Genomic DNA, 26,773 nt, shown 5'->3' with positions numbered 1-26,773 from the left:
TAAATAACACTCAAAAATAAAAAGGAACAATACGCATTAGTAAAATATACCTCGAATCTGAATTGGGTTGTGGTCCCGTGGCTAGTGTCTCGGACTCACGGCTCAAGTGTCCGTGGTTCGAATCCCACTCTACCCCAACTTGATTCCCATTTTCTATTAGTGAGTTATTTACAACTCGTTGAAAATGGCCCTCAAAATTAAATATTTGGGTAAATCATAAGAACACAAATATTTATTTTTATTTAAAAAAAAAAAAAAGCTTCTTAGCTTCGAAACCGGTCGGTAAAAAATATTTTTTCAAATAAATAATTTGAAAAGGCCGTTTTATTTTAATTTAATTATTACGTATAACCACAGAGTTTGTGCTTCAAATAAAAATGTTTTAGTTATTTTTTTATTTTTATGAAAAATGTTATTATTGTGATTGATTTTTTTTTCAAAAAAATACTTTTTTGTATTCTTATGATTAATTCTAATATTAAAGTTTTGGGGCTATTTTGAAAGAGTTGTAAATAACTAACTTCCTACTGCAAAATTGAAATCAGTTATGCAATTAATTATTAAATTAAAAATGAAACCAGAAGTAAAAAAAAATAGCAAAGGTTCATCGTTTGAAAGAAAAATTTCAGCTTTACAATATATTGTGTTTGCTTTTACGTTACCCATATTATTTTATTTGATTTAAATCCTTTAAAACGGAATGTCAAGGAGACAAAAGTGAGCATTTTCGACACCTTTCTGCTCGCGTTCAATCTAGGGAATAAAACTGCCAAAGCAGCTTGCGATATTTGCGCAGAGTACGGTGATGATGCTATGAATCATTAACTAATTGGTTGTAAAATAATGAAGGGCATTATTTACAAAATTATTGGTATTTTTTTTTTGTGTCCTCTTGTTCTCTTAATTTAAAAAAAAACGGAGAAAACTTTATAATAACACCCAATAGAATGCGTATAAAATACTGTTTAATACTAAAGTCATAAATTATTCATTTTTAAATAAGTAAAATCAGAATTATAATGTACATAGTTTGTACATGTGTACATAGTTTTATTCCACTTTTATTTAAACATTTTATCAGTGACCGAGTTTCGTCGTGACCGACTTGTCTGACGATGACCAGTCTGACGGCCACTGGTAAAAATATTAATAATAGTGGAATCAACCTGTAAAGGCACGTATTGCAGCTCCACCAAGAATGCAGTTCAACCAAGAAATAAATAATGTCGGTGGAAAAACTCAATCTAATAACTTTAGTCATCCTAATCGGTTATCCTACTAACCACTCTAACCAGTAAACATGATTTCCACCTACTACAAATATTTTTATCTGTCAACCGCAGATACATTTATAAATAGCTGATAAAACATTACACGTTGATGTTTTATGTAGACCGTTTGTCTCATTTGCATAGTAGAAAAATTAGCCGACGCGTGACGTCATTATACTGTGTTCATCGTAAGTTTTTGCTCATTTTTTTTTTTTTTTTTTTTTTAATATATGTTAGAGACGCCCCCTTCTTTATTTACATTTAAGTCAAGATTGAAATGTCACTATCTAAATATTTAAATTGTTCCTTTATCCTTTTTCTTTCCTTCCCATCCCCTCTCCTCTCTCTTTATAGTATAGTGTTATTTTTTTTATTTTGTTAATCTTTGTTTTTAATTTTTGTATAAAATTGTAAGATTCAATATGTCTATGTATTTGTAATTTTCTCAAACTAAACGGTTTGGGTAGGTAGGAAGAAATTGCCTTGAGGCAATATGCCCGCCCTTATATGCATATATATTGTATATGTATATAAAGTGTTAAATAAATAAATAAATAATGAAAGACATGAAAAGACCTCATTTATTTTTCGTTTTTAAATTTATTGTATTCCACCATTCATCTCAAGGCCCGTATTACAATGGTAAATTAACGTTGTTTATCTTCAATTTTATCTACAGAGTAAAATTAAGTTTTCTAAATAAAAATAAAATTCGCACACATTTTTTTTCTCTATATACATAATATCTTGAGAATAATATTATATTAAAAAAATAAAAGAATCTTTAAAAAAAAAACTCCCTCGGAGACGTGAAAAATGACAATGTCCAAAGTAATATTGTTTGATATAGAGATAGCCATTCCAACAGGCATAACTATTGACGGGTTGGTCTTGTATATTGGAATGTGAAACAGTCTATGCTGACGCTGTCTAAGGTAATAATCATCCGAAACATAAGAGCTGATGCTCCGCACAATTTCAGGGTTGTCAACTATCGAAAGAAATGCGTGGTTAAATACACATTCTTTCTGGTCTTTAAACTGTTGTAACAGAGCATACCCTGGAGAAACTCAGTGGGATAAAGCCATGGATAATATCCGCACTCCGTCATGTAGAGAAACCGAATGAATTTCTTCTAAACCCATAAGAGAGTTTTTCAACTCAATGAATGACGATCACGTGGTCAGACTTGCCTTGGCTATCCCCACACAAGCGAGAGCTCGAGGTCGTCCTGGTGGACCAATACTGAGAGGGACCTGAGGAGAAAGCAGCTGACCAGTGAGATGACGCAAGACAGGAAGAATTGGAGACTGCGTACCAGAAGTGCCGGCCCTAGATGAAATATGTGTAAAATTTTAAACCGCCCTTGAGATGATTATTCACAAAAATGGCGCTCTCTGTAAGTGCCTAGATTTCCGTTATTTTAAATTATAAAATAAACCTTAGCAGGTTATTCTAAAATTATAAATTAAACAATTAAAAATACCATCAATTTGGCTGTTTGCTGACAACACTAAGATTCTCAAACAGATTGACAACCCTTCCGATCGTTCACTATTACAATCTGATTTACTGTTTTTTAGCACCTTGTGCGCCCAATAATATACATCTTAATTTAAATAAGTGCAAGGTTATAAGATTTTTTCGTCTGGAAAATCCAATCATACACGACTACTCACTGAACGATGAAATACTATCATATGTGTCTAGAATACGAGATATAGGTATTATACTTGACACTAAACTTTCTGCTACAATTCATATTGAACATGTTATCAATAAATCCTTAAAACTCCTTGGATTTATTAACAGAAGCACAACTGACTTCAAAAATATCAAATACCCTTAAAACTCTCTTCTGTTCCCTAGTTCGTCCGCACCTATTATTATTCCTATGAGTATTCCTCTGGTATCTGATCTCCATGTTCACATCAAAAATATTAAATCAGTTCAACATAGATTTTTTAAAAAGATAAGCTGGAGGTTGGGCTTATCCAAAGATCTATGTACGTATAATGATTTAGAAACTAGCTTAAATATATCTTCTCTTTAAGACCGTCGAAATAAATCCGAACTTTTAGTCCTATTAAAATTTTCAACTCACTATTTGATGCGCCTGAACTACTGAGCTCAATAAAATTAAGTATCCCAACTAGAAACCTCAGACAATACTTACTCTTTCATACCGATAATCATAGAACTTACTATGGTTTTCATTGCCCTATGCCCAGAAATCTTAGGTCTGCCAACAAACATACCAGTCTTGATTTCTTTAATAACAAGTTGTCTTCTTTCATACGATCACTGAATCAAATTCAATTATAATAATAAAAATAGGTACGTATATAGTTTTATTCCACTTTTATTTATAAATTTTTACCAGTGACCGGGTTTCGTCGTGACCGACATCTTCTAACTGGTGGGAGACTAAACAAATGTCTATGCTATATACAAGTGCAAGCACTGGTTGTATATCATGATTTTATATAATTATGGAAATAAAAGACTTTAAATTAAAATAATTTAAGTATAAATTAATAACAATTGTATGAATTTAAATTTTGTTTGAATGTACATAATAAAAACCGGTGAAAATTATAAAACTTTACGAAGTTTTATAATGAAAATGTATTTGAATTACCTGTATTTAAATTTTATTAAAACTATAACCGAGGCCGCTGGTTGGTAGTTCCATCGACAGCTATGTCCCCGGGCCCGGGGGTAATTAAGTGATTCTCTAAAAGCAAAAATTCCCGGCAGTCGTCGGTCACGACGAAACCCGGTCACTGGTAAAAATTGACAAATAAAAGTAGAACAAAACTTTATACGTATTTTTATTTTTATGATTAAAATGCAGTTCCACCAAGAAATGTCAGTAGAAAAACTCAATCTATCAAATTCAATTATGAACACCTCTCTCCCGCTTCCACTCCCACCAAGTCTTCTATATACCATTGTGTCTTTCTACTTTCCTTTATAATAATTTTCTATGCATAAATATGTCCTTAAAAATGCCCATTGGGCGTTAATATAAATAAATAAATTATTTCCACCATCTCGGTTGAAACTTGAAACACCGATTCCTACGTCTCTGTCAATATTGACCGATATGGGTATATCGGTCTCTTTAGATGACATCATAAGAGGGTAAACGTACTCAAAATATTAACATTACACAATTCGAATGCAACAATTGATCAATATGCGTAGGTACCCATAGACAGATTTATTTACAGTCTGACTACGAAAAAGATAAAAATTATCTTCATTCATTAAAACAGGGATGTCCACCGCCATTTTATTGTATATCTAATGAGTTTATCAATTCATCTAAGTGCAATAATTTCTTAAGACGGAGGGTTTGAAGCTAAAATACGAAGAAGAATAGGGAAATATCACGTACCATGAATACCGATAAATATATGCAAAATGGATTTAGAAAAATTAGTTGTTTTTTCGAAATTGTTGAAAAATGTTTTCATTTATAATTTTGAAAATAAAATTATAAAAAAATACGTCTCAACAAAACGCGACTTGTTTGGCTTTGACAATTATGACGTCAAGATCCGTGACGCCGTTCTATTTAAATTTAATGGTCACAAACAAAGGTAAAAATTTAATCGAATCGTGACGTGTTAGGAACGTGGCCGAAATTAACCGTTTCCGCGGAAGTTAAAATGATAAATTAAAAAAAATATATATGCCACTAATAAGTACGAAAAATGTTTTTTTTACTCAACAATATTTCATAGACCCTTATTAATTTAAAATAGGAAAATATCAAATACTACGAATACCGATAAAAATATGTGAAATAGATTTAGAACAATTTATTGTATTTTCAAAGTCAATATGGATATTGTGGAGAAATGTTTTCGTACATAAATGTAAAAAAGAAATTTAATAAAAATGCGTTGCTAGAAAAATGCTACGTGTTTGGCCTTGGTTGCTGTGACGTCAAGATTCGTAATATTGTTCTGAACAAATTTCGATGACCGGAAACAATAAATATTAATCGTGACGTAATAATCGTACGAATGGCCGTTTTTTCGGGAAGTAAAAATTACAAATTTAGAAGTATTTTTTATGCTACTAATTTTTGAATCCTGGATAGTTGCGCTAGTTTTTAAAAAAACTTGCTACGAGTATATTAGTGTCCATACTTTTTTTACACCACGATGCGTGAAAGTGAACTAAAAATAACAATATTTGAAAATTTTAGGGAAAAAAATCATTATGATTGATTTTTGTGTAAAAACTACAGGCATTCAAGGATTTCAAAGGGTTGTGGTAGATAGCAGTGCTACTTAGGTTGCCGATACAAAAAAATCATAAATATTTAAAAAATTGTGGTCAGGGTAGTTCCAAATAACTTAGAGGGTGTTAATTTTCGATGGATTTTATAAATCTTTTTTGAAAGTATAGAAAAAAAATTTTTTTTTCGAGTAATCATGAGCAAGTCCACTTGCTGGTGCCCGCTTATCGTTGAATTTTGGGACAGTTTGTATATAAAAGGCAATGTTCAAATGGTTGTCCTCGATGGACTAAATAACTACCGGACCGATTTACGAGCGGTTTTCAGATAAATGTACATCTTTGCCACGAGAAGGTGATATGAAGCTCATAAAATCTTCAATTTATTAAGTATAAAAAAAATGACGAGCGTAAATGTTTTTTATCTATCACCAGGGTTGCATTCGCCGAGAATGCGTATAAAAAAAATGGATGTATGCTATTTTTTGTGTGTAAAAGAAGTTTGTTTTTGAATGTTTACAAACAACATTAGTTTTTTTATGTACCCCAATCAGATTATTTCATTGAATTCCTTATAATTTCAACCCATTTATTTCTTTTTACTGGATTTTTGGTTATACTAAAATAATATCAACTGACATTCTATACATTTTCGAAATTCGCACTCTTGACTAAAGTGCATCCCTGAGCAGAGTTTGACATTTGCTTAAAGAATTCTCAATTTGAAAATAATTTAGTACATTCTTATTATATTATGTTTTAGAATTCAAACATAAACAAGTACTAAAGTAACTACTTAAATTCAATATTTGAATTTATGTTATTTTTAGATTTGGAATTCAATCATAAGCCAGTATCTAGGTACCTACTTACCAATGAAAAGTTACAACATCTTTTCACGTTTATCCGAACGGTTTTTACTAAAGATTTTTTAGTAAAGTTCAGTAAGTATACTTAATTATGTTTAACCTAAGAGGAAACGCGGTCCGACTTTTCTTCTTACAAACGGATTAACGTATTTTCAATCGCAACAACCACAACAACCACAACAAACTATCACGCCGTTTCCCCGTAAGGGTAGGCAGAGAGGACAGAACGCCACATCACTCTATCTTTGTAATCAGATCTCGCTTCCTCTACATTCATAGATCTTCTAATGCACGCGCGCCGATTATTCCGACTTTTGCCATGTCCATCATCAAGTGTTTGTTGGATTTGGTCATGCCATGTCTTTCTCGGCCTTCCTCTATTTCTGCATCCACGAACATTCGCATTGTAAATATTTTAGCCGTTCTTTCGTTGTCCATTCGCTCTACAAGTCCAAATCAGCGCAGAGCTCTTTTTACACATTTTAGATATTTACAATTAGCGTGTCCCTATATTGTTTTTTTTTTTTAATGGTTTATTATGGGCACTAGAACCATCCAAACCCGTCACAAAGCACAGTTGTATCTGCTGTCTTCGGGCGCACGGCGCACGGCGCACGGTGTACAAATATAACTATTTTTGAAAAACGCAAAACTACCGATACAGAAAATTTGATTCTGATACTCTGTCTAAAAAAATAACAAAATCGGTTCAATTTTGAGGTGCGGAAAACGGTAGAGCGAAACGTCGATTTGGTCTATTCTAACAAAAGGTCTGACATGCAGTTGTCTTTTTCGCACAGTATCAGGGAGGCATCTGCAAGACAGTGACAGAAAAACAATGTTCGAACACCTATTTATTAAAATTCTCTGTCCTCACAAGTTATCTAAACCGAAACACAAAAAAATCATATTTACGTACATTTCTAATTTGGACTAAATACTATAATTGAACGTAGTTAGGCAGAAAGCAGCCAGTCCACAATTCGGAAAAAAATTATATTGGTATTATCGGGTGCCAGAGAGTCAATTCTATGCTCTGCTAAAAACAGCAGGACCGCTTTCATCATCTTCTAAAAATGGTTTCGATCACAAAAACCGAATTTCTCGATTTGCAGAAAACACCCACAGGACTAGAAAAATCTTACGGTACTTTAAAATTCATTTAGACTGTTCAAACACATAATATTCTTGTTTGTAATACCAAAAAAACGAATGTTTTCATTGTTAATCATTTGTCAAAGTCAAACACATTCCAACTGTAGTGTAGATTTGATAATTCTCTCTTCTCACAAAGGTGCTATTATCTCAGTTTAACTTTTCTATGGCTGGCTGCTTTCTGCATAACTACGTTCAATTGATATCAAATATTCGATTGTGTTCATTTAATCTATTTAGCAAGAACTCAAATCTGGCAATAGCAAAACATTGCCGGGTTCAGCTCGTACATTATAAAAGTTAAGTGCAACCATCTGTAGGCACTCGTAACATTGAATGTATATGAAATATAATTTCCCCGAAACAGTCATTATTTATCAATAGTTCAGAGTAGTAAAAATAACAAAAAAATATAAATAATTGTAACTCTACACGATAACGGAATCTCTTACAAATTTTAATATGCAATCTAATAAGTTGATAACCCTGAATTCCACAACACTAACTACATATACATAATAAAATGAGAGTCTGGTAGATCACAATTCATAACTCAATCAGTAATCAGTTTCGCTGTCAAGTTTAAAGGTTTCGCTTCTCGTGTTATCCCCGTATTCAATCGTAATGAGCACTTTAGAGGAAATGCTTCCTGAATTTTCAGACGTAATTAACGAAGTGATAAAGCGTCAAAATATATCGAATTACAAGACGGTCGTGAAAAGTGCGTTTGGCAAAGGTGAAAATTTTCTAAGTCTGATTTACAAAATAAAAGTCTATAATGTGGACGAAAATGGAGAAGAACAAAAGCTTCGCTTAATCTTAAAAGCTCCGTTAAAGTCGGAAATATTCAGAGAAAAATTTCAACTGGCTCGATTCTATATCAGAGAAGCTTACGTTTACAATGTTATCCTTCCTGAATTGTGTGCTCTACAAGATAAATTCAACTTTCCCGTATCAGATCAATTTCATCACATCAAGTGCTATAGAGCGGATTGTGAAACGTATAAAGAAATATTACTTATGGAAGATATGCAATACAAGAACTTTAAAATGGTAAATAGGCGTGAACCATTGGAATATGAAAGCCTCAAGTTGATACTCAAACGCTTGGCCAGTTTTCACGCATTATCATACGTTATGAAGAAAGTTAATCCGGAGAAGTTTTCAGAAATGGCTAAGCATGCGGGAGATATTCATGATTATCCAGATAAATATGAAGAATTCTTCCAGCTCGCTGTTGATAGAGCCATCGCGGTATTGGACGACGATCTTCTAATAGAGCGGCTGAAAGCATTTGCAGTTGACGTTATGGACAAACTAGAATTCTACCACAATCACAACACCATTGTTCCTAACGCTGTGCTCTGTCATGGAGACTGTTGGAACAATAACGTGCTATTTAAATTTGAGGTAAACATACTTTTCAATAGATTACCACCGACATTAATTTCGTTCACATAATGAATAAAAAACATGAAATACATATCTAAGTATGTTTGCAAATAATATTCTTTATCTTAAATCCCAATGTTCTATCTTAATATCATCATTAGAATTTTGTATTCCTCTAACTGGACTTCTATTTTTTGACGATTGATCCTCTTACATCCGTGTGATAAATGATTGAGCCAACAACTGTAATGTGTAATTGGCGCTTCAACAATGAAGTTGATTGCGGCAAATAGGAGCAACCTTGATTTCCATTTTCTAATGGTGAGTTATTTACAACTCGTTGAAAATTGCTCTAAAAATTGAAATATTCGGGTATAAAAAAAGTGTCTTCACTTATTATTTGTTAAAATACTTATTTTTTATGACATTTTATGATGCTTGTTTAATTTTGGATCCACCAACAATTATGCAGAAAGGATTGTTCGGTTAAAGCGGAAATGGGTATATTATTCTTGAATGGAGACCAATGAGGCCCCAAATACATCTACGAGTGCATACATAACAGTGATATGGTCGGATAAAATTCGGAAGTTCTCCAAAGATAGAAGATTGAGACGATTCTTGAGACGAAGCCTTATCTTGCAGTAGCCAAAATTGTGTTTTTAATATAGACTGGTCACGATGACATAATAGATACAGAATAATGGCACAGCTGGACAAATCATTGGTTTTAGATTTTTTCTTAATCTATCACACTCCCCTGTTCTCAAAAAAAAATAACATGGATATTTACAGTAGCTTACATGCTTTGCGTTAAGAAAATATTGTTGACATCACGCTCTTAGATTGACAGTATTTTATTCGAATCATAATAGTTACAGAATAATGGCACAGCGCACAGCAATATTTTTGTAGTTTGATTTTCACTTTGTTTTTTGTTTTCCTCTTAATTTATCGCACTCCCTACATTTCCTCGTTTTTTAAATATTCATAGCACGTTATATTTTTACAGGGGAAAAAACCCGTTGACGTCATGCTCCTGGATTGGCAATTAATTCGAATCTGCTCCCCTATAACAGATATTGGTTACCTCATCTTCAGCAGCACGAGTTATGAACTTAGAAAAAGGCACTTCAGAGACCTCATGGACTTCTACCACGAGTCTTTAGCCAAGAGTTTAAGCAACATGGACTGCGATATCGAGGAATATTTCCCCAAAGATGCTTTCGAGTACCATCTGAAAAAAGTGCTGACATATGGATTAGTGATGTCCCTCATGCTGCTACCCACCGTTCTCGGAGAAACTGAAGATGTACCGGATTTCGATATCTTAATGGCTAAAGACGCACTTGAAAAGGACGATTGGAAGTTCACGAGCGAAGTAGCGTCAGATCGGTACAATATTCGTATTAAAGGGCTTATCAGATCATTTGTTGAAATGGATATGATATAGTCTAATGTTTGGCATCCCCTGCTGCACGCTGCTTTGGCTAATGGCGGAATCTTAATTTAACAATTATTATCATTTGTTTAAGTATTACTTTATTTTATGTAATAATTTTTAAAATCCAATATCGAGACTTTCGAGATCCTAGTATCGAAATTTCGAAACCAGCAATGCTATATTCTGTATTGGGATAACTAGGCACATATTAAGAGGATACGCGGTGACAGAGAAATTCGATAATTTGGTATTTGAACATACATAGTTTTTCAATCACTCTCTCACAGATGTCTCCCCGATACTGTGCGAAAAAGACAACTGCTCGTCGAACTGATTTTATGCCTAAAATCGACTTTCGTTGTCCCGTTTTCCCCACCTTAAAACTGAACCTTTTTTGTTTTTTTTCTTTGAGAAAGACTTTTAAACTGATATTTTCTATCGGTATCTTTTCCGTTTTTCATTGTTTATCATATTTATATATCGTACGCCCGAAAACAGCGGATGAAACTGGCTATTTTTACGGGTTTTTGGTTGGTTCTAGCTCCCATAATAAACAATTAATCAAAGAAACAAACCAACAGAAACACGCCAACGTACAATATCTATAGTGTGAAAAAAAAATAATTGCTCTAGTGCCATAATCCAGGGAGAAAATAGGGGAACACGTGTGTGAAGAAAAGTCAGATTGCGTTTCTTCCTCCGCCTTACTTCTAGCTCCGCCAATTGGCGGAGTTGGTGTTGGGATTTTTAAAAAATCCATATGCCAGCTCCGCCAATTGGAGAAGTTACCATTATTTCGTTTTTCCACGAGTATACATCAGATTATATTATGTATATATATAATAATAGCCCGCGTGGCCGACGCGACGTTGGCATGCTTCTCGGCTCAATATCTGCACAGTACCTATGTATATTATATTACTTATATTCCATTTTGAATAAAACTCCCGTTGATCCCTTTTTCTCTTACATCACTTCACATTACATACATTCATATTGTTATTTTTAGTCAAATTTCTCCACTGAAATTTGTATTACTGCTAAAATCGCTTTAATGAAATTTTATCAACTACCTTTGGTTTAAAATCTTCTCCTAATATTGATTTTTCAAATTTTAAAGATTACTTGCTATACCTGTTATTCTTTATTCTTTCTTTTTTCTCTGCTGCATTAACATGTTTTTTATACTTTTAAACTACTTTTCATGACTTATATTGTATATGTATATGATTGGCCTCGAGAGGGGAGACTACACTTACAGAGAAATAGAGTCAATGATAAAAATCAAGTCTACCAAAACGTAGAAATAACATTGACTCCATATTTATGTTTAATTTACTGAATGGCTTAATTGATGTACTATCGTTACTGGAACAAGTGGCGAACATTCAATGTTCCAATCCGCCGGTTGCGAAATAATAATATGCTGTTCCTCGATCAACACAGCACAAACTATAGCTTGCATGCACCAATGTCCCGATTGTGTCGTATTGTAAACTCGAGACAGGATCTGGACTTTTTGGTGTTAGTCATTATAGATTTAAAAAATCACTAAGATAGACCGGATCTTGTCTTGATGTAGTATTTTTTTTTGTTTGTCCTAGCTTTAATTTTATTTAGTTGTATTTTATTTTATTAGTGCCTGTATTTATTATAAGAAATTGTATTTATCATCGTTAGAATGGACTGCATAAGACCGTCAAAGAAATAAATAAATAAAATCAATATATTGCTGATCTTACTATAATGTGTCATAAATTTTAAAGATGTTTTTTAAATTGACTTAAATTTATTGTTTTATATATATATATAACATTGTATATTAATATGTTTTGTGTGATGCTTGAGACTTCTAAGAGATTAGAACTAAATAAACATGTCCACAATGCCATAATATGGAACTTTTTTTATCTATCTCTTTAAACGTCCATGAAACAGTGTATAAATATTTAGAAAATAAATAAAATCAGTTTTAGTTACTGTTATGCTGTTTCTTATCTTTTCATATCTTGTACAAATTAAGTTGAGAAATAATATTTGCTTGCTTTAGTCGCTTGGGGCCCCGATTACTTTTTTTAAAGGAATAACCCGCTAAGCCTTTATTTTGAGGCTTGTGGGATAGCAGGTGGGATAGAGGGGATATGGAAGAAGGTAATTAAAAATACACCACAACACCCAGACCAATTGAAAAAAGAATCTTTCTTGAATTTTTTTTTTGCAACTGGCGGGAATCGAACCCGCGACGCCAGTTTCACAGGCGCCACGGCGCCTGTCATGTCAATGGGAAGTTAACAGAGTTATCTTCAACTATCTATAAAGAAAACCCGATATGTTTGTAAGAAAATGAGTATATTTGCATCAACATTTAAAATATTTTCGTCGGTAACCTATACTTGAACATTTTTAGAAGAAAACAATGTATGCGTATTCTGATTTTCATACAGAAAACTTAATTTTACTTTGTAGATAAAATTGAAGATAAATGTTAACTTCTCATTATAATCGGGGCCCAGGGGTAATAATGATGTTATATTTGTTAAAAATGTATTAAATATTTATTCATGAATCTACACTATATTCTGACACCCATTCACCCCCAACGATATAAATAAAAAGCCTTAGCACCGTGCTGGGTTGTTGCGTATATTAGTTTTTCATTTTATTTTATTTTCACATTTAGTTTATATATTACTCGTCGACCTGATAACTATTTTTTTATCCTACTACCCACAACATTTTACTAATTATATCTTTAATCAAATACAACTTTAGATACATTAGCAATCATTGCGAAATCAATAAATAAAAATATACCTACCTACATGAGAACATAATTAAAAAACCTATGCAGTAATTATTCAAAGCATATTTTTATTATTATTGGGTGAGGACAAGATACTCAGAATATGAATAAGAAATGAAATATCAATATTGGAGAAGTTGGATAGGAACTCAATTAGAATAACAATTATTTATGGGGCATGCAAAAATAACATGGTTTAACTCTTCCCCCACACGCTGACATTTGCACATCGCAGAGTCCTGTACATGGAATCTGAAGAAGTGAAAACCACTGCAGCAGTGCCCAACGTGCATTCTACATATTTCTAGTGTGTGTCTCAAACTTGTTCAGAATCACTTTGGAAGGAAAAAATGTCTTTTCCTATGTCGATTTCGTTTTCGTGTAATGTAACAAAACCGACTAAATAAACTTAACCACCAATATTAAGTAAAGCGAGCAAAGAGTACGCACTTAACAAACTTTTTATTTCAATATTTTTTTAATGAAAAAACTCACAAAAAGTACAATATTATAAAAATACGACATTTTCGGAAACAAATTAAAATGTTTTTGTAAACAATATTAAAAGCATAAAAAAAGCAATAAAACATGTTGTTGTTCTGAGTACTCGTGATTAGTATACTAGTAAAGAGTACACACAACCATTTCTTTGTAAAATGTAAGAGTACGCATTTAATACAATGTTCATTTGTCTTACATAAATCACAATTAAATGCTCCAAAACCAATGTTGTCAGTGCACTAATTGTCCCAACACGTTTTACACCTTGAACACTGGATCCAATCCACTTCCGGTGGCTCAACGTATACTTCTTTGCAAAGAAAGGAACGGAATACTTGTTGGCTTGTTTGGTCATCACTTATTGGTCTACCATCAGTTTTTGGTTTATTCCCTGCTTTCTTTGATTTTACTAGTAATTTTTCTGCTTTTTCTTTCTTCTTTTCTTCTTCCTTTTTGTATCTTCCAATATTGTTTTTTGTTAGGAGAACTCGTAAGTACTTCAGAACATTTCTATTTTGTTTTCTTGCATTGAAGATTTTGGTAGTCGGTGAATTTCAGATGGTAGCAAATAAGCTAAACCAGCTGAACATACTTTGCTTTATAAATACATATAACATATGTTTCTTGATTGTTATTTTGAGTCATATTCATTGATGGCAATAGAGTTGATTGTGCTGGCAAATTCCTTACTTCTGATGGAGCAAAGTCAATATCACTAAAAACATTGTCATTGTTAGGCCATATCCCACAAATTTTACAGGCTTTTTTAGCCTTTCCTACAAATGCCACCTTAGAGTACGCAGAACCAAATATTTAAGCTATTTGGAATTATGTGATGTTACGGCCAGGATTAGTGACTTCCCAGTTATCACAAGCTACAGCATACGTTATATCAAGAGCCTAAAAAATCCCGTATCAAGACTGCAGTTTATGAAAAGTATGTGGTGACAAGCTCAAAAGAACAATTCCAAATTCTCGAGCCAATTTAATAGCGGCTAAATTTAAATATAACGAGTGTTTGTCTTAAATTGAGAAAACAGGTATTTCTTTAGTGGGGTGGACCATTTAATAAATTTTTAAGTCATTATAAGATTAATTTAGAGTTCATGTACCCTGAATCAGACACAAGCAGTATAGAATCCTGGTTGAGTCGATAATTTGTTTCCATGGATTTTAGCCGGAAGAATCACATATAAGTATATACTGGCTAATTTTGGTTTTGTGAGGTTGCCACGCCTGACGGAACATTTTTTTTTTTAAGTCAATCAACAGGCTTAAGTTAGCCCTAATGGATTGGCATTTATGGGTAATACTTAATTTAAACAGTCTAAAAACCTACTTAAATTTACAAAATGTCTAATCAACAAAAGGTATAAATATGGTATAATCTAGGCGGAAATGGCAAATGTGACATAATTATTGGTTTAGCTACACTGATTTTCCCCCCCACTCTTGTCTTTGCTTTTTTGACGAGTTATATCCGCACGCATTTCGAACTGTTAAAAAGTATTTTCACTATTCACCGTAAAAGTTATTGTAAGTTCACCTTTAATCGCATAACGTCACAAACATTTTATCATCCATCGCCGTTCATCATCATCTACCGCCTCCAGACGAAATTTGTGTGCCAGTTGTGTTCCGAATCACTAATTTCCCCGTTCGCCGACAAGGAAGAGGACTCAACACCAGGTTAGTCAGTGTTATTACATGTTAATTTTCTCTGGTCTGAGTACATATTTAATAGTTTGTTGGATGCATCCACTAGCTCATATTGTCAGTTTGGAGAATTAATTCACCATCCGCTTTCATAAATTTATTTTTAAAACTCAAAAGTGAATATATTTACACAATTCACCAAATCCTCTGGTAAGTAATTCAGTATTTAAACAATCTGCTTTTTTTTTCAATTTTAGTCATCAATTTGACGACATAAATAAAATTATTTATAAAATGACATCCAGTGACAAAAACAAATATACTTAAAAATAGTTAAATGATTACTAAACAAACGAAAAAACTTATTTTTGCGATAATAGTCATAGTCTTCTAACAGATTATTTGTTTTTATCGATTTTAATACCAAAACCACCAAAAAACATTAAATGGTTTTTATAAAAAAATATATATTTCAAGAAAATATACAAATATATATTCGCGATGCGTACTCTTTGAAAATGCGTATTCTTGGCTTGCTTTGTCCTATTGTAACGGTACAACGGTAGGTACCGTTAATCTTTTGTATGGCTGTTATTTATATTCTTGTATAGCCTAGTAAAACAAAGCAACAAAAAATAAGAAACGTCAAATAACATCAAATGTCAAAATAATTATCGTATCGAGAGTGGAGACCAAAACAATTTAAGAATTCGATACTTATATATTTAAGGTAATGTTATATTTTTACTTTAAATCACTTAATTTTTAAAAAGAATACAGAATAAGAACCTAATGATTCCAAATCTTCTATCTATATTATAAAAGGCAATGTTCGAATGGTTGTCCTCGGTGGACTGAATAACTGCCGGATTGATTTACGTGCGGTTTCCAAATAAATGTACGTCTTTGCCACGAGAAGGTTAAAAGCTCATAAAATCTTTAATTTATTAAGTACCGTCAAACGTGACAATTTTGCCCAGTTTTATCAAACTTTTACAATATCATAAAATTTTTGTATGGAACTACTCCTATCCATTTTGTTGAATATTGATACAAATTATTCTAAGCATTTTTACAAGTACACAACGTTTGCTTTTCTTTTATTTATGCAATTTTTGAAGACAAAACACACTTGGTCATTAACTGTTATTTTAGGTTTTATGGTCCTTATAATACGGTTTATTATTACTTTTTGGGCGAAAAATACTGTTTATGTTTAAACAATAGCATCATTGAGGCATCACCACTATAAAATCAATGCAAAAAACAGGTGAGCAACATTGTCAACTATTTCCTCAATTTTTCAATACAATACGGATTTGTGTGCCAGGATTGGCACATCACTGAATTTTCAAGTCTCAAAATCTGTTGATTTATCAACTGAATAGACATCAGAGTCTGTTGTGTCCGTGTCGCTATGAATTTTTTTTCAATATTCTCCTTTGTAAGGTGTAGGTACCTTTTGATCCTGATGGCAGAAAAAAATCGGATGGATTGCTATCCAGTTGCTGTGTGGTATAAAAAGTTTTGATGAATAACCGGCTTGTCATTTTCGGCGTGTATTTGAATTGAAACCCCCATCAGATTTTTTAATCTTATTTGTTAAATCTTTGGCAAAAATCTGATTTATGGGCCAGTTTGAACAAAACATCCGGTTACCTCGTTTAAAATCATGCTTTTGTCACTTATTTTATTTTCTTTTATATTTTTTTTCTTTGCGTCAGCTGATGTCTTTTTTTCATTTATCTGGTTTTTGTCTTGGATAATGTCTTTTCAAAGTAGTATGTAGCGACAACCCTAGACGTGGGCAAAATTGACAAAATACTAGCTAAGAAATCTAAGGCAATTTTGCCCACTTAAATATCTATTGTGTTTGTTCAGTTGTTATTATTTATGCAATGAAATATATAAAACTTACTTGCCCCGTTTCAACACAAACTCCTCAACTACAAAAGTTTTGACACTATTTATATAGATGTACAAAAACAGACCTTCAAGTTTAACTTCAAATTTCAAGTGATCAACTGAAACTAGCGGCAAACTGGATATTTAGTTTTGCCATGGAACTATCAAAATGTACTGACCAAATGTATTATTATTATGGATAACTTATATAGCGCCATTTTCGTAATACCTATACCTAAATAAACCTAAAATACCTCAAGGGCGCTTTACATAGTGAATCTATTGTTAAATTAATTTAATTGAAGCTTTTAAATTGGTAATTTAATTAAAACAATTTATTTTGTTGTCACATGCTACGGATTTATTCAAATGATTTAGAGAACAAGTGGGTTTTAAGTTTTCTCCGAAACATCACTTCACTTTCACAGCCTCGCACCTCTGCTGGGAGAGCATTCCATGCCATAGGGCCTGCGACCGCAAATGCGCGTTCACTAAATTTAGTGCGCTGTTTGCGTAGAGGTATAATAACTTTTCCTCTCGCCGTAGACGTAGCTGATCTAAGCGTGAGACGCCTGTCAGCTAGTTCATCTGGAATGCATAGTTCCCTTAGATATTCCGGAGCAGAGTTGTGCAGTGGCTTATACATAAGCCAACAGAGTTTGTATTCGACCCTCTGTGGAAAACGTAGCCAGTGTAGTTCCCGAAGTAGTGGAGTGATATGACTGAACTTAGAGATTCCGAAAATAAGTCTCGCTGCGGCATTCAATACAGATTGTAGGCGAGTCATTTTATTTATTGGTAGACCTGCATAGATACCATTACAATAATCGACTCTAGACACTACAAACACATTTATTAATTGACGGGCGGCATCAACCGGCAAATTTTTGCGTATGCATTTAATTTGTCTCAGCTGGTAGAAGCATGAACTTATCGTTCTACTAATTTGAGCCTCAAGAGATAGGTCAGAATTGAGTAAAACTCCCAGTAGTTTAACGGTGGGTAAAGCGGTACTCCCTACATTGGGTAGAGCCGTATCCTGGATCAAATTCTGTCGTCTGGCTGAAGCCACCCACAGTTGTTCAGTTTTTGATGGGTTTAATGATAGTCTGTTTTCAGCCATCCAGATTCCTATTTTCTTGATGCATCCATCAATTAAATTGACAAGCACACTTCTCTCGCCTGGTTTGCAATAAAAATAAATCTGCGTGTGTAATTTAAATGTAAATCTAATGATACCAGTAACTTTTCTTACTTTAATACATGATTTTGTTAAGGATTTCAGCAGTGGGCAAAATTGTCATGTTTGACGGTACAAAAAAAGTTAGAAGCGTAAATGTTTTCTTTATCCATCACCAGGGTTGTATTAGCCGAGAATTGAGATACAAAAAAATGGATGGAGGTTATTTTTTTGTGTATATGAAAAGCTGTTTTTTTTTATGTTTACAAACAACATTAATTTTTTATGGATCACACTCAGATTTTTTCCTTAAATTCCTTATAATTTATATTTATTTATTTCTTTTTATTGGATTTTTGGTAATACTAAAACAATATTTACTGACATTTGATAATTTTTTGAAAATTCCATTCCTTCATTCCTAGAGTTTGACATTGGCAAAAAGAATTCTAAATTGGAAAATTAATTATGTGAAGTTTTGAAATTCTACCATAAACAAGTACTTAGGTACCTACTTAAATTCAATATTTAAAAATATCACACATAAACAAGTACCTATGTACCTACTTTTCTTTATTTTATGTAAATCGACATCTTTCTAATTATTCAGTAATATTTGTTTTCAATGGATCACATATGTCATGCACATAATAACGGCAGGAAAAATTGGTATTTTTAAAATAAGCATTTCATCAACGCAGTTATGACAATAAGAAATTATATAATCCGGATTAAATAATATACGTTGCAATATGACGTAAATATTCATTTGATTTGTATATATTTTTGGATTCAGAAAGCATTTAAAATATTTTACAGTATAAAACGCTATTTACATAGAAGCATTCAAAATTACTAAATTATTTCAAGCATCAGCTTGAATTTGTTTTTATTGAAAAATTACCAAGTTGAAATAAGGTATACGTAAAACAAATGAAAACGAACACAACGAAAAGTTACACCATCTTTTTTACGTTTATCCGAATGATTTTTACCCGCTTTCACGACACAACCAAGCATTTCGGTTTTGAATTAAATGTCAAGCTCACATCAAAATCCGGCTGGCGGTCAAAGAACGACTGAATACGCGTAGGGCAGGACTAAGCGTTTGGGCATGAGTTAAGTGTCATCATTTTTAGGGTTCCGGGTGCATATATGTGTATGTTAATAGGTCGATGGTTTTATTTAAGAACACTGAAACTGTTTTTATAGTTAAATAAAAGCATTATGAAGTATAGTTTTGTTAGTATATTCAATAATGTTTAATCTTAAGAGGAAACGCAGTCTGACTTTTCTCCGTACAAACGTATTCACGTATTTTCTATCTGGATTATGGCACTAGAGCAATGGTTTTTTTACACACTATAGATATTTACCATTAACTGTCCCTATTGTTTTGTTTTTTGAAAAATTGTTTGTTATGGGAACTAGAACCTCCCAAAAACCAGTAACAAACACAGTTTTATCTACTGTCTTTGGGCACACGGTATACAAATACCTATAACTATTTTTGAAAAGGCAAAACGAGTTGATACGAAAAATAATATTCTGGTACTCTGTCTAAAAAAATAATAAAATCGGTTCAGTATTTAGGTGCGGAAAACGGGACAACGAAACATTGATTTTGTCTATTCTAACAAAAGGTTTGACATGCAGTTGTCTTTTTCGCACAGTATCAGGGAAGCATCTGCAAGACAGTGACAGGAAAATAATATTCGAAAACCTATTTATCAAAATTATAAAGGATATGTGTTTGCCATTTTTTGTATGGACTAAGTCCGCCAATAAATAAATAAATAATAATACAAAAGTTCTGTACTCACAATTTATGTAAACCGAAACACAAAAATAATAATGCACACTTACATATCTAATTTGGACTAATTACAATAATTGATATTAAACATTCAATTGTGTTTATTTAATCTATATACAAGTATGTACTCAAATCTAGCAATAGCAAAGCATTGCCGGGTTTTGCTCTTATTATATAAATTGTAGATTGTTGCATTAGTTAACATGTTTTATAAATTCTTTCTTGAATGCTTCAATTCCATTGGATTTTTCCCTTTATCAAAGTCTTTACCTTTATCAAATTCTGACATAACACGCTGCTTAACTTTATAAAGTATGTTTAGAGTTGATAAGTTCATATTAGTGTGGCTGCCTCCATTAGTTTATTCTCAAGTCTGGATATTTTATGGTGAATTAAATCACTGAAATGAAACAAAAAACTCCTTCTGACCTTTTGTGATGCAAAAAATAAAGTGCATTCCTTTTGTATGTGATTTTTTTGTTATTATTGTTTGATATTTATTTATTTTTTATTTATTTATTCATATTTTTTCGCTTATAAACTATAATTAATAATAAAAATAATGTGACCTCACTGGGGTTTCCCGTGCCGAGGACACTTAACAATTTAGTTTTTTTTTTATTACATTTGAGAATAAACAAAGAAGACTCATTTAAAAAACAAACATAATTAACAAATATTCAGACAGTTTTAAAAACAAGGTATTTATATACATCTATATTATATATATTAAAAAACACACAATGAAAACAACAAAAACCTAACATAAGCCATACAGTTGTGGAGCAGTTGATTCAGCATTGGTATGGGCGAATTAGACAATCCATTTTACTTCTGCCTAGCTCCACTATCCATTTTTTTATAGCCTTTTTAAACATTTTCTCATTACTAATTGCTTTAATAGATAGTGGAAGTAGGTTATAGATTTTAATTGAATAATACTCAAAATCCCTTTGTCTAAAAGTGGTATTAGTTTGTATTTGTTTAAGTTGTTTATGTGTTGAGGATCTAGTGATTATATTATTTGTATGTGATGTATTGTGGGGGTTATGTCTTTCATTTGAGTAAGAGTAGTTTTTGAATCTATAAGTGAGTATTGTTTTAGCGTATAATTGTTTTGGTGTCATAAGTTGTGATTTATGGTAGTATAGTACCGTGAAAGTGGTTTTTGTTTTCTAATTTCATTTAGTAAAAAACAAACTTGTTAACATAGGTACTTTGACATTGTAAAATAGGTTAGCAGACATAGAAACATAAACCCAGGCCCGGAGGCAGAAGTAAGTGTTTTAACGCCTTGGGCAACAAAGAAAACTGCGCCGTTATAAATTTAATTTTGGGTACTGATTTTACCACACGAACATATGTTAGTAAGAATGTGCATCTGTGCATTTTTATTTGTATCGCAGATTAAATTTTTTAGGAGTTTAATAGTTTAACGTAAATTTGATTTGATCAGCTTTTTTTGGCCAGGGCCCATCCATATGTAATTAATACTTAATACTCTATTTTCGCTATTCTATTATGGCTGTTTTTAACCAAGAACCTGTCGAGCTCGGGCCCCCCCTGAAGACTCCGGACCCATGACGGCCATGTTTGCTATGATAATATGTCAATAACCACTTTTAAAAATAAACCTAGACAGCAAATTAGTTTCATAAAATACTAATAATAAAGTTCAACGGCCCTCCGGAGGTTTGGGGTCCTAGGCCAGGGCTTACAGTGCCTATAGTGGTAATGCGACCCTGTACGTGCTTACAACTAGTCAAAATTGTCCCATAAACAAGAAACAAATTATTGAAAGATCTTTTAGACGCTGTTAGAAATAATAGTAAAAAATATGTACAGTTTACAATCTCATTGATTTGCAAATTTTAAAGTTTAAGCTATGATAAGTAAATTGTATTTGAAAATATAAATTGGGTAGTAGACTCCTTTGAGAGAACAATATTTAATACAAGTATTTTTCTCATAATAATCTAAATTAACCCTGCACTTATAGAATTAAGAATAGTCCTGAAGGAGCGTAGAATCATATTTGAATACATTGGACTGTGTCCAAAAATTCCCCTACTATGCCCCACTTTCCCCACGCGCATTCGTGATGTCGCCGCGTAATGTTGCACGATGGGAAAAAATATAATCATAAAACAAAATTTAATGTAAGGTAAAAAAAAAGAAACCTGTTAATTTCTCTAAAATGTTATTGTGCATGCCGAAATATTGATTGACACAACAGAGTAGATAAGTAAAGAGTCATTTAATAAGAGTAATTGAATTAATGAACTTTGAACTTACAATATAAAACAAATTTTATTTTACATAAAACGGATATTTTTATATCATGTTAAATAATATTTGATGTTTTAAAGATAATGTCGGTCAAATGTCCACCACAGAGTTGTTTAATCGGAGGTCCAGTTTTCATTAGTTCTCTTATTAGATGAGCAAAGTAGCCTAAAAAAATTTACTACCCTGGCAACACTATCTAAATATCCATTTTGATTTCTTCGACAATCTGACAGATGAAAAAATAATTCAATTTTTAAGTAATGTATTTGCTACTTACACATTCATTTGCTGATTACACATGAAATGTGATCCCATCCTGTTTCTTTAAGATCCTAGCAGTATTTCTACACTTTAAAAGGACACAACACAGCATAGTTGAATTCAAATCAGGAGTTGTGTAGAAACTAATGGGTCAAAACGTAAAACTACTCATTTACCTAAATATTTAAGTTTGAGGGCCATTTTCAACGAGTTGTAAATAACTCACTATTAAAAAATCATTATTGTAAATAACGCCTTCTGTTTGATGCTTGTATGCGGTTTCTGGGCTATTTTTAATTCTATGCCTGCACCGTTTAAACAAAATTGGAGATGGGTTGTGGTCTCGCAGTTGTATCATGGACTCCGAATCAGATGACCCGAGGTTCTGATCCTGCTTTAAAATAAAATTGCCTCAAAATATTTGAGTAAAACTAAAGAAACTAAATATTTGTTAAAAAAAATAAAACATTTGTTGAATATAAACAATAATAAGTCATCATTCTCTTATTTATTGTTTCGACATTTGGGTTTTTTAAATAAAACAATTGGAAATAATGAACGCATTGTGCTTAAGACATACGGTTAATTTTGTTTATACTACTGTGTACCTATGTTTTACATATATTTTTTAATGAATTCTATAGTATGTGTGGTCTTAAAATCAATGTGTTAATTATTTACCATTAATTAAGATATACTGTAACTGATTTTCATTGTACGAAGAATTTATTAACATATGATGTTTATTTATTTACAGATCTACCTGAAAATGGTTTGCGTACCGTGTATATTCATTCCAGTTTTGCTCTTTTTATGGCACAGATTTATTCAACCATATGTCTTAAGGTTCTGGAATCCATGGGCCAGCAAAGATGCAAATAACCAAGATAAGAAAACCGAATTCCCCTTTACATGCAAAGGAGGTGTTTGTCCTTACCCTAACAAATCTGCAAATACCGACTCGAATCCTGATGTTCCTATCGATTCAAATACTAAAGAAAAAGTGCAATGAGTTAAAAAAATAAAGAGAGGAAACAGTTAAAAAAGAGTAGAAAATTGTAAATTTAGAACTATTACTGATTTTTATTCTGGTAACACCAAATTATCAGTAGCTTGTTTTGCGACTAATTATGACAAGGTCACGACATTATATTTCAGTACTGCTATCCTAAGAAAAAAGCAACAAAATCACACTCGCCCTCTATTATTTTCTACTCTTTTTTGACAGACTTTATCTAAATTTAATTGATTTGTTAATCATTTTATAATATCTTGCTACTGCATTTGTCTTTAATTATTACAGAAACAAAAAAATACCACAAGTTCAAAGTTATTTTCTTTGGTGAGGAGGAATATACACATAACATTCCAACTATGGCAGCCCTGTAATGCAATTTACTAAGACACCTGTCTCGTGATTCTAGAGAAATCGAAATAGTTAAATGTGATTTTGATGATGAACCTCTTAGCCCGCTACGCCTCAAGTTAATGACCGTTTTTATTCAGGAAAGAGATAGAATTATAGTCAGATCTATGCGTTAGAACAGGCAGTTTCGCTAGTTTTCCGCTTCTACATACGGACAAGACATGGCGAAATTACTGCGATTTCTGTTATTGTTTCGCAGCGGAGGTGTGTTACGGGCGTTATGATGATTTTCATACTCTTTTTGAAGATTTATAAAAAGATGATATATTTTTTTTAATAACATTCATATGACTGAAGAAACTTTTTAAAAATTAATGGAAAAAGTAATAAGAATACTGTGATTCACTGACAATTGGCCAGTATCTGTTGCGCCAAGGGAAATGCATATTTATCCGGTCTGAAAACAGCCTACGAATAGCTATCCAGTGCTTGAAAAAGAATTCATTCTAACCCATAGAACACTGTCCAACATACAACGGTCGGGTCCGAAAAACTTATACCCAGCTGTTGCAAAAAACGGTTTTAAACAAGGGGCCTTACAGTTCAAAATAAAATGTAAAATTAGTTTGTTTTGTTAAAAGATGTTTGATTGAAATAAGTTCACATTATATTTTGTCACTATGTCTTTTTTTTAATACTTTTATTTGTAAAGTATGAAATGATGCGGATAAACTAGAAACTATGATCACCGTTTAATCCAAGCTACCTACACTTAGTTGAGATTTGCAACAATATATTTCAATTTAAAATCAATTATTTATTGTATATTTATGTAAAAAGTATAATCTAAAAGCATTCTCTGTGTAAAAAATAATTCAACCAAACTAAACTAAAATTGTCAAATGGGTTTTCCCAGTGAGGAATACATTGTTAATTCAATTTTCTTTGAAAATACATCAATAAAATAGGCTTATCCACTTTCATACTATTTCACAAGAATAGAATTTATTGAGTCTCAATACGAAAATGATTAAATCATGCTCTTGAATTATTCTGATTATTAATGTATTCATTTTTTTCACTATGCCAAATATGTTCTTAAGGAGAAGAAAAAATATTTCTGGATTGTTTACCCACTTTATTTTATTGAAGTTATATTAATATTTGTTAAATCGTATAGATAATATTATTACATACATTAATTTGGCACATATTTTTTTATAATTTATGGGTTATGGAGTGTAAGCAAATACAAATAGTATTGTTATTGAATGTTTTATTCATTTTACTTATTGGTCATAACAACGAAACTGGGATTTATAGCACTTTTATTAATTGTAGAGATTATTTTTTGGTATCCAGCATTTTATTTTCTGGTGTTTTATAAAAACAGCATTGTTTTATTTTAGTGTTGTGGATTTCTGTTATACTCAAATAAATTAACAACTTTATATTTTAATGTTTGCCACATTACTGCAAAAACAATAGAACAATTATTATTATATAGCGATCTAAAAAACAATGTTAAATATTTTATGAATGCAAATAAAATTTAATAAATATTTTATCATAATTTTTTGTTTTATTTCATCTTTATCACACAAAACTTTGATGTTTATATAATATAAAGAATTTGTTATGGAAATAAAAAATAAGTGATCCTTGATTCCACAAATTTGAAATAACCTATGACCAGTTTCATCGCTTTCGGGACATCTTCCAGTCTCGAAGATATTACAAAAGCGGTGAAACAGGTCACTGGATATTCTAAATTTGTAGATTTGAGCGTCACTTCGACACCGGGATCTAGTAGGTATTAGTCACTCGTATTTTATTTCTAAAACATCTGCTTAGTGCATAGAATTAAGAATAGTCCAGAAGGAGTGTAGAATCATATTTGAATACATCGGACTGTGTCCAATAATTCCCCCACTATGCCCTACTTTTGCCGCGTGCATACGTGAGGTCGCAGCGTAATGTTGCTTGATGGGAAAAAAATAATCATAACACAAAAGGTAAAAAAAAGCAATCTGTTAATTTCTCTAAAATTTTATTGTGCACGCGGAAATATTGATTGACACAACAGAGTAGATAAGTAAAGGGTAATTTAACCTGTCCGGGAGTATGGCCGTACATGGTCGTCCAAACAAAATTTTCATCAATGGAGTATGGGCGTACATGTACGTCCGATTATTTTCAGAAATATTATTTGGGCTTGTAAAACCGATGGTTGACAACCCATGAAATAAAACATCGATAATTTTGATATAAATCATATTTACTGGTATAATTTATTATTTTTATTCAAGAAAATATGTTGCTTATAGCATTGACAATGATATAAAATTATAAAAAGTAAAAAAAAAACATGAAAAAAAACTCACTCCCCAGATACAGTTTTGTCGGCAGAAACTCACTCCCGGACAGGTTAATAAGAGTAATTGAATTAATAAACTTGAAATATAAAACATTTTATTTTTACATAAAACGGATAAATAATTCTCTCGTTAGATTTTTTTTACATTTTTTTTTTGCACCACAACAGGCCAGGAGGCCTAATTACAGTGGTGAATTACATCACAGAGCACCCAGGCTTGAGAAAAATCACATT

General features: G+C 32.0%; 2 protein-coding genes across 4 annotated transcripts; both read left to right on the top strand.

Moving 5' to 3' along the window:
• The first annotated feature begins 490 nt into the window (after window positions 1-490).
• On the top strand, window positions 491-14,219 carry LOC148276439 (uncharacterized). Of its 2 annotated transcripts, none has more exons than XM_088234242.1 (2): window positions 491-1,459; window positions 9,954-14,219. In XM_088234242.1, the coding sequence occupies exon 2, from the start codon at window positions 9,975-9,977 to the stop codon at window positions 10,392-10,394; it is 420 nt and encodes a 139-aa protein (XP_088090368.1). In that variant the 5' UTR covers window positions 491-1,459; window positions 9,954-9,974; the 3' UTR covers window positions 10,395-14,219. The 2 variants fall into 2 exon arrangements, with proteins under 2 accessions (XP_088090368.1, XP_088090367.1); XM_088234241.1 differs by lacking the exon at window positions 491-1,459 and adding an exon at window positions 8,096-8,959.
• A 1,725-nt stretch (window positions 14,220-15,944) lies between these two features.
• Window positions 15,945-25,735, top strand: LOC148276438 (UPF0729 protein AAEL015238). 2 transcript variants are annotated; one of them, XM_088234253.1, is made up of 3 exons: window positions 15,986-16,075; window positions 16,501-16,615; window positions 23,554-25,735. In XM_088234253.1, the coding sequence occupies exon 3, from the start codon at window positions 23,566-23,568 to the stop codon at window positions 23,806-23,808; it is 243 nt and encodes an 80-aa protein (XP_088090379.1). In that variant the 5' UTR covers window positions 15,986-16,075; window positions 16,501-16,615; window positions 23,554-23,565; the 3' UTR covers window positions 23,809-25,735. The 2 variants fall into 2 exon arrangements, with proteins under 2 accessions (XP_088090378.1, XP_088090379.1); XM_088234252.1 differs by lacking the exon at window positions 16,501-16,615 and having other exon boundaries at window positions 15,945-16,075.
• Window positions 25,736-26,773: the final 1,038 nt, after the last annotated feature.

Source organism: Micrasema longulum, unplaced genomic scaffold (genome assembly GCF_059751315.1).
Source record: "Micrasema longulum isolate JH-2025_06_02 unplaced genomic scaffold, ASM5975131v1 h1tg001217l, whole genome shotgun sequence".
Classification (NCBI taxonomy): Eukaryota; Metazoa; Arthropoda; class Insecta; order Trichoptera; family Brachycentridae; genus Micrasema; species Micrasema longulum.
The sequence above is the reverse complement of the archived record's forward strand: the minus strand, read 5'-3'. Positions and strand labels throughout refer to the sequence as shown.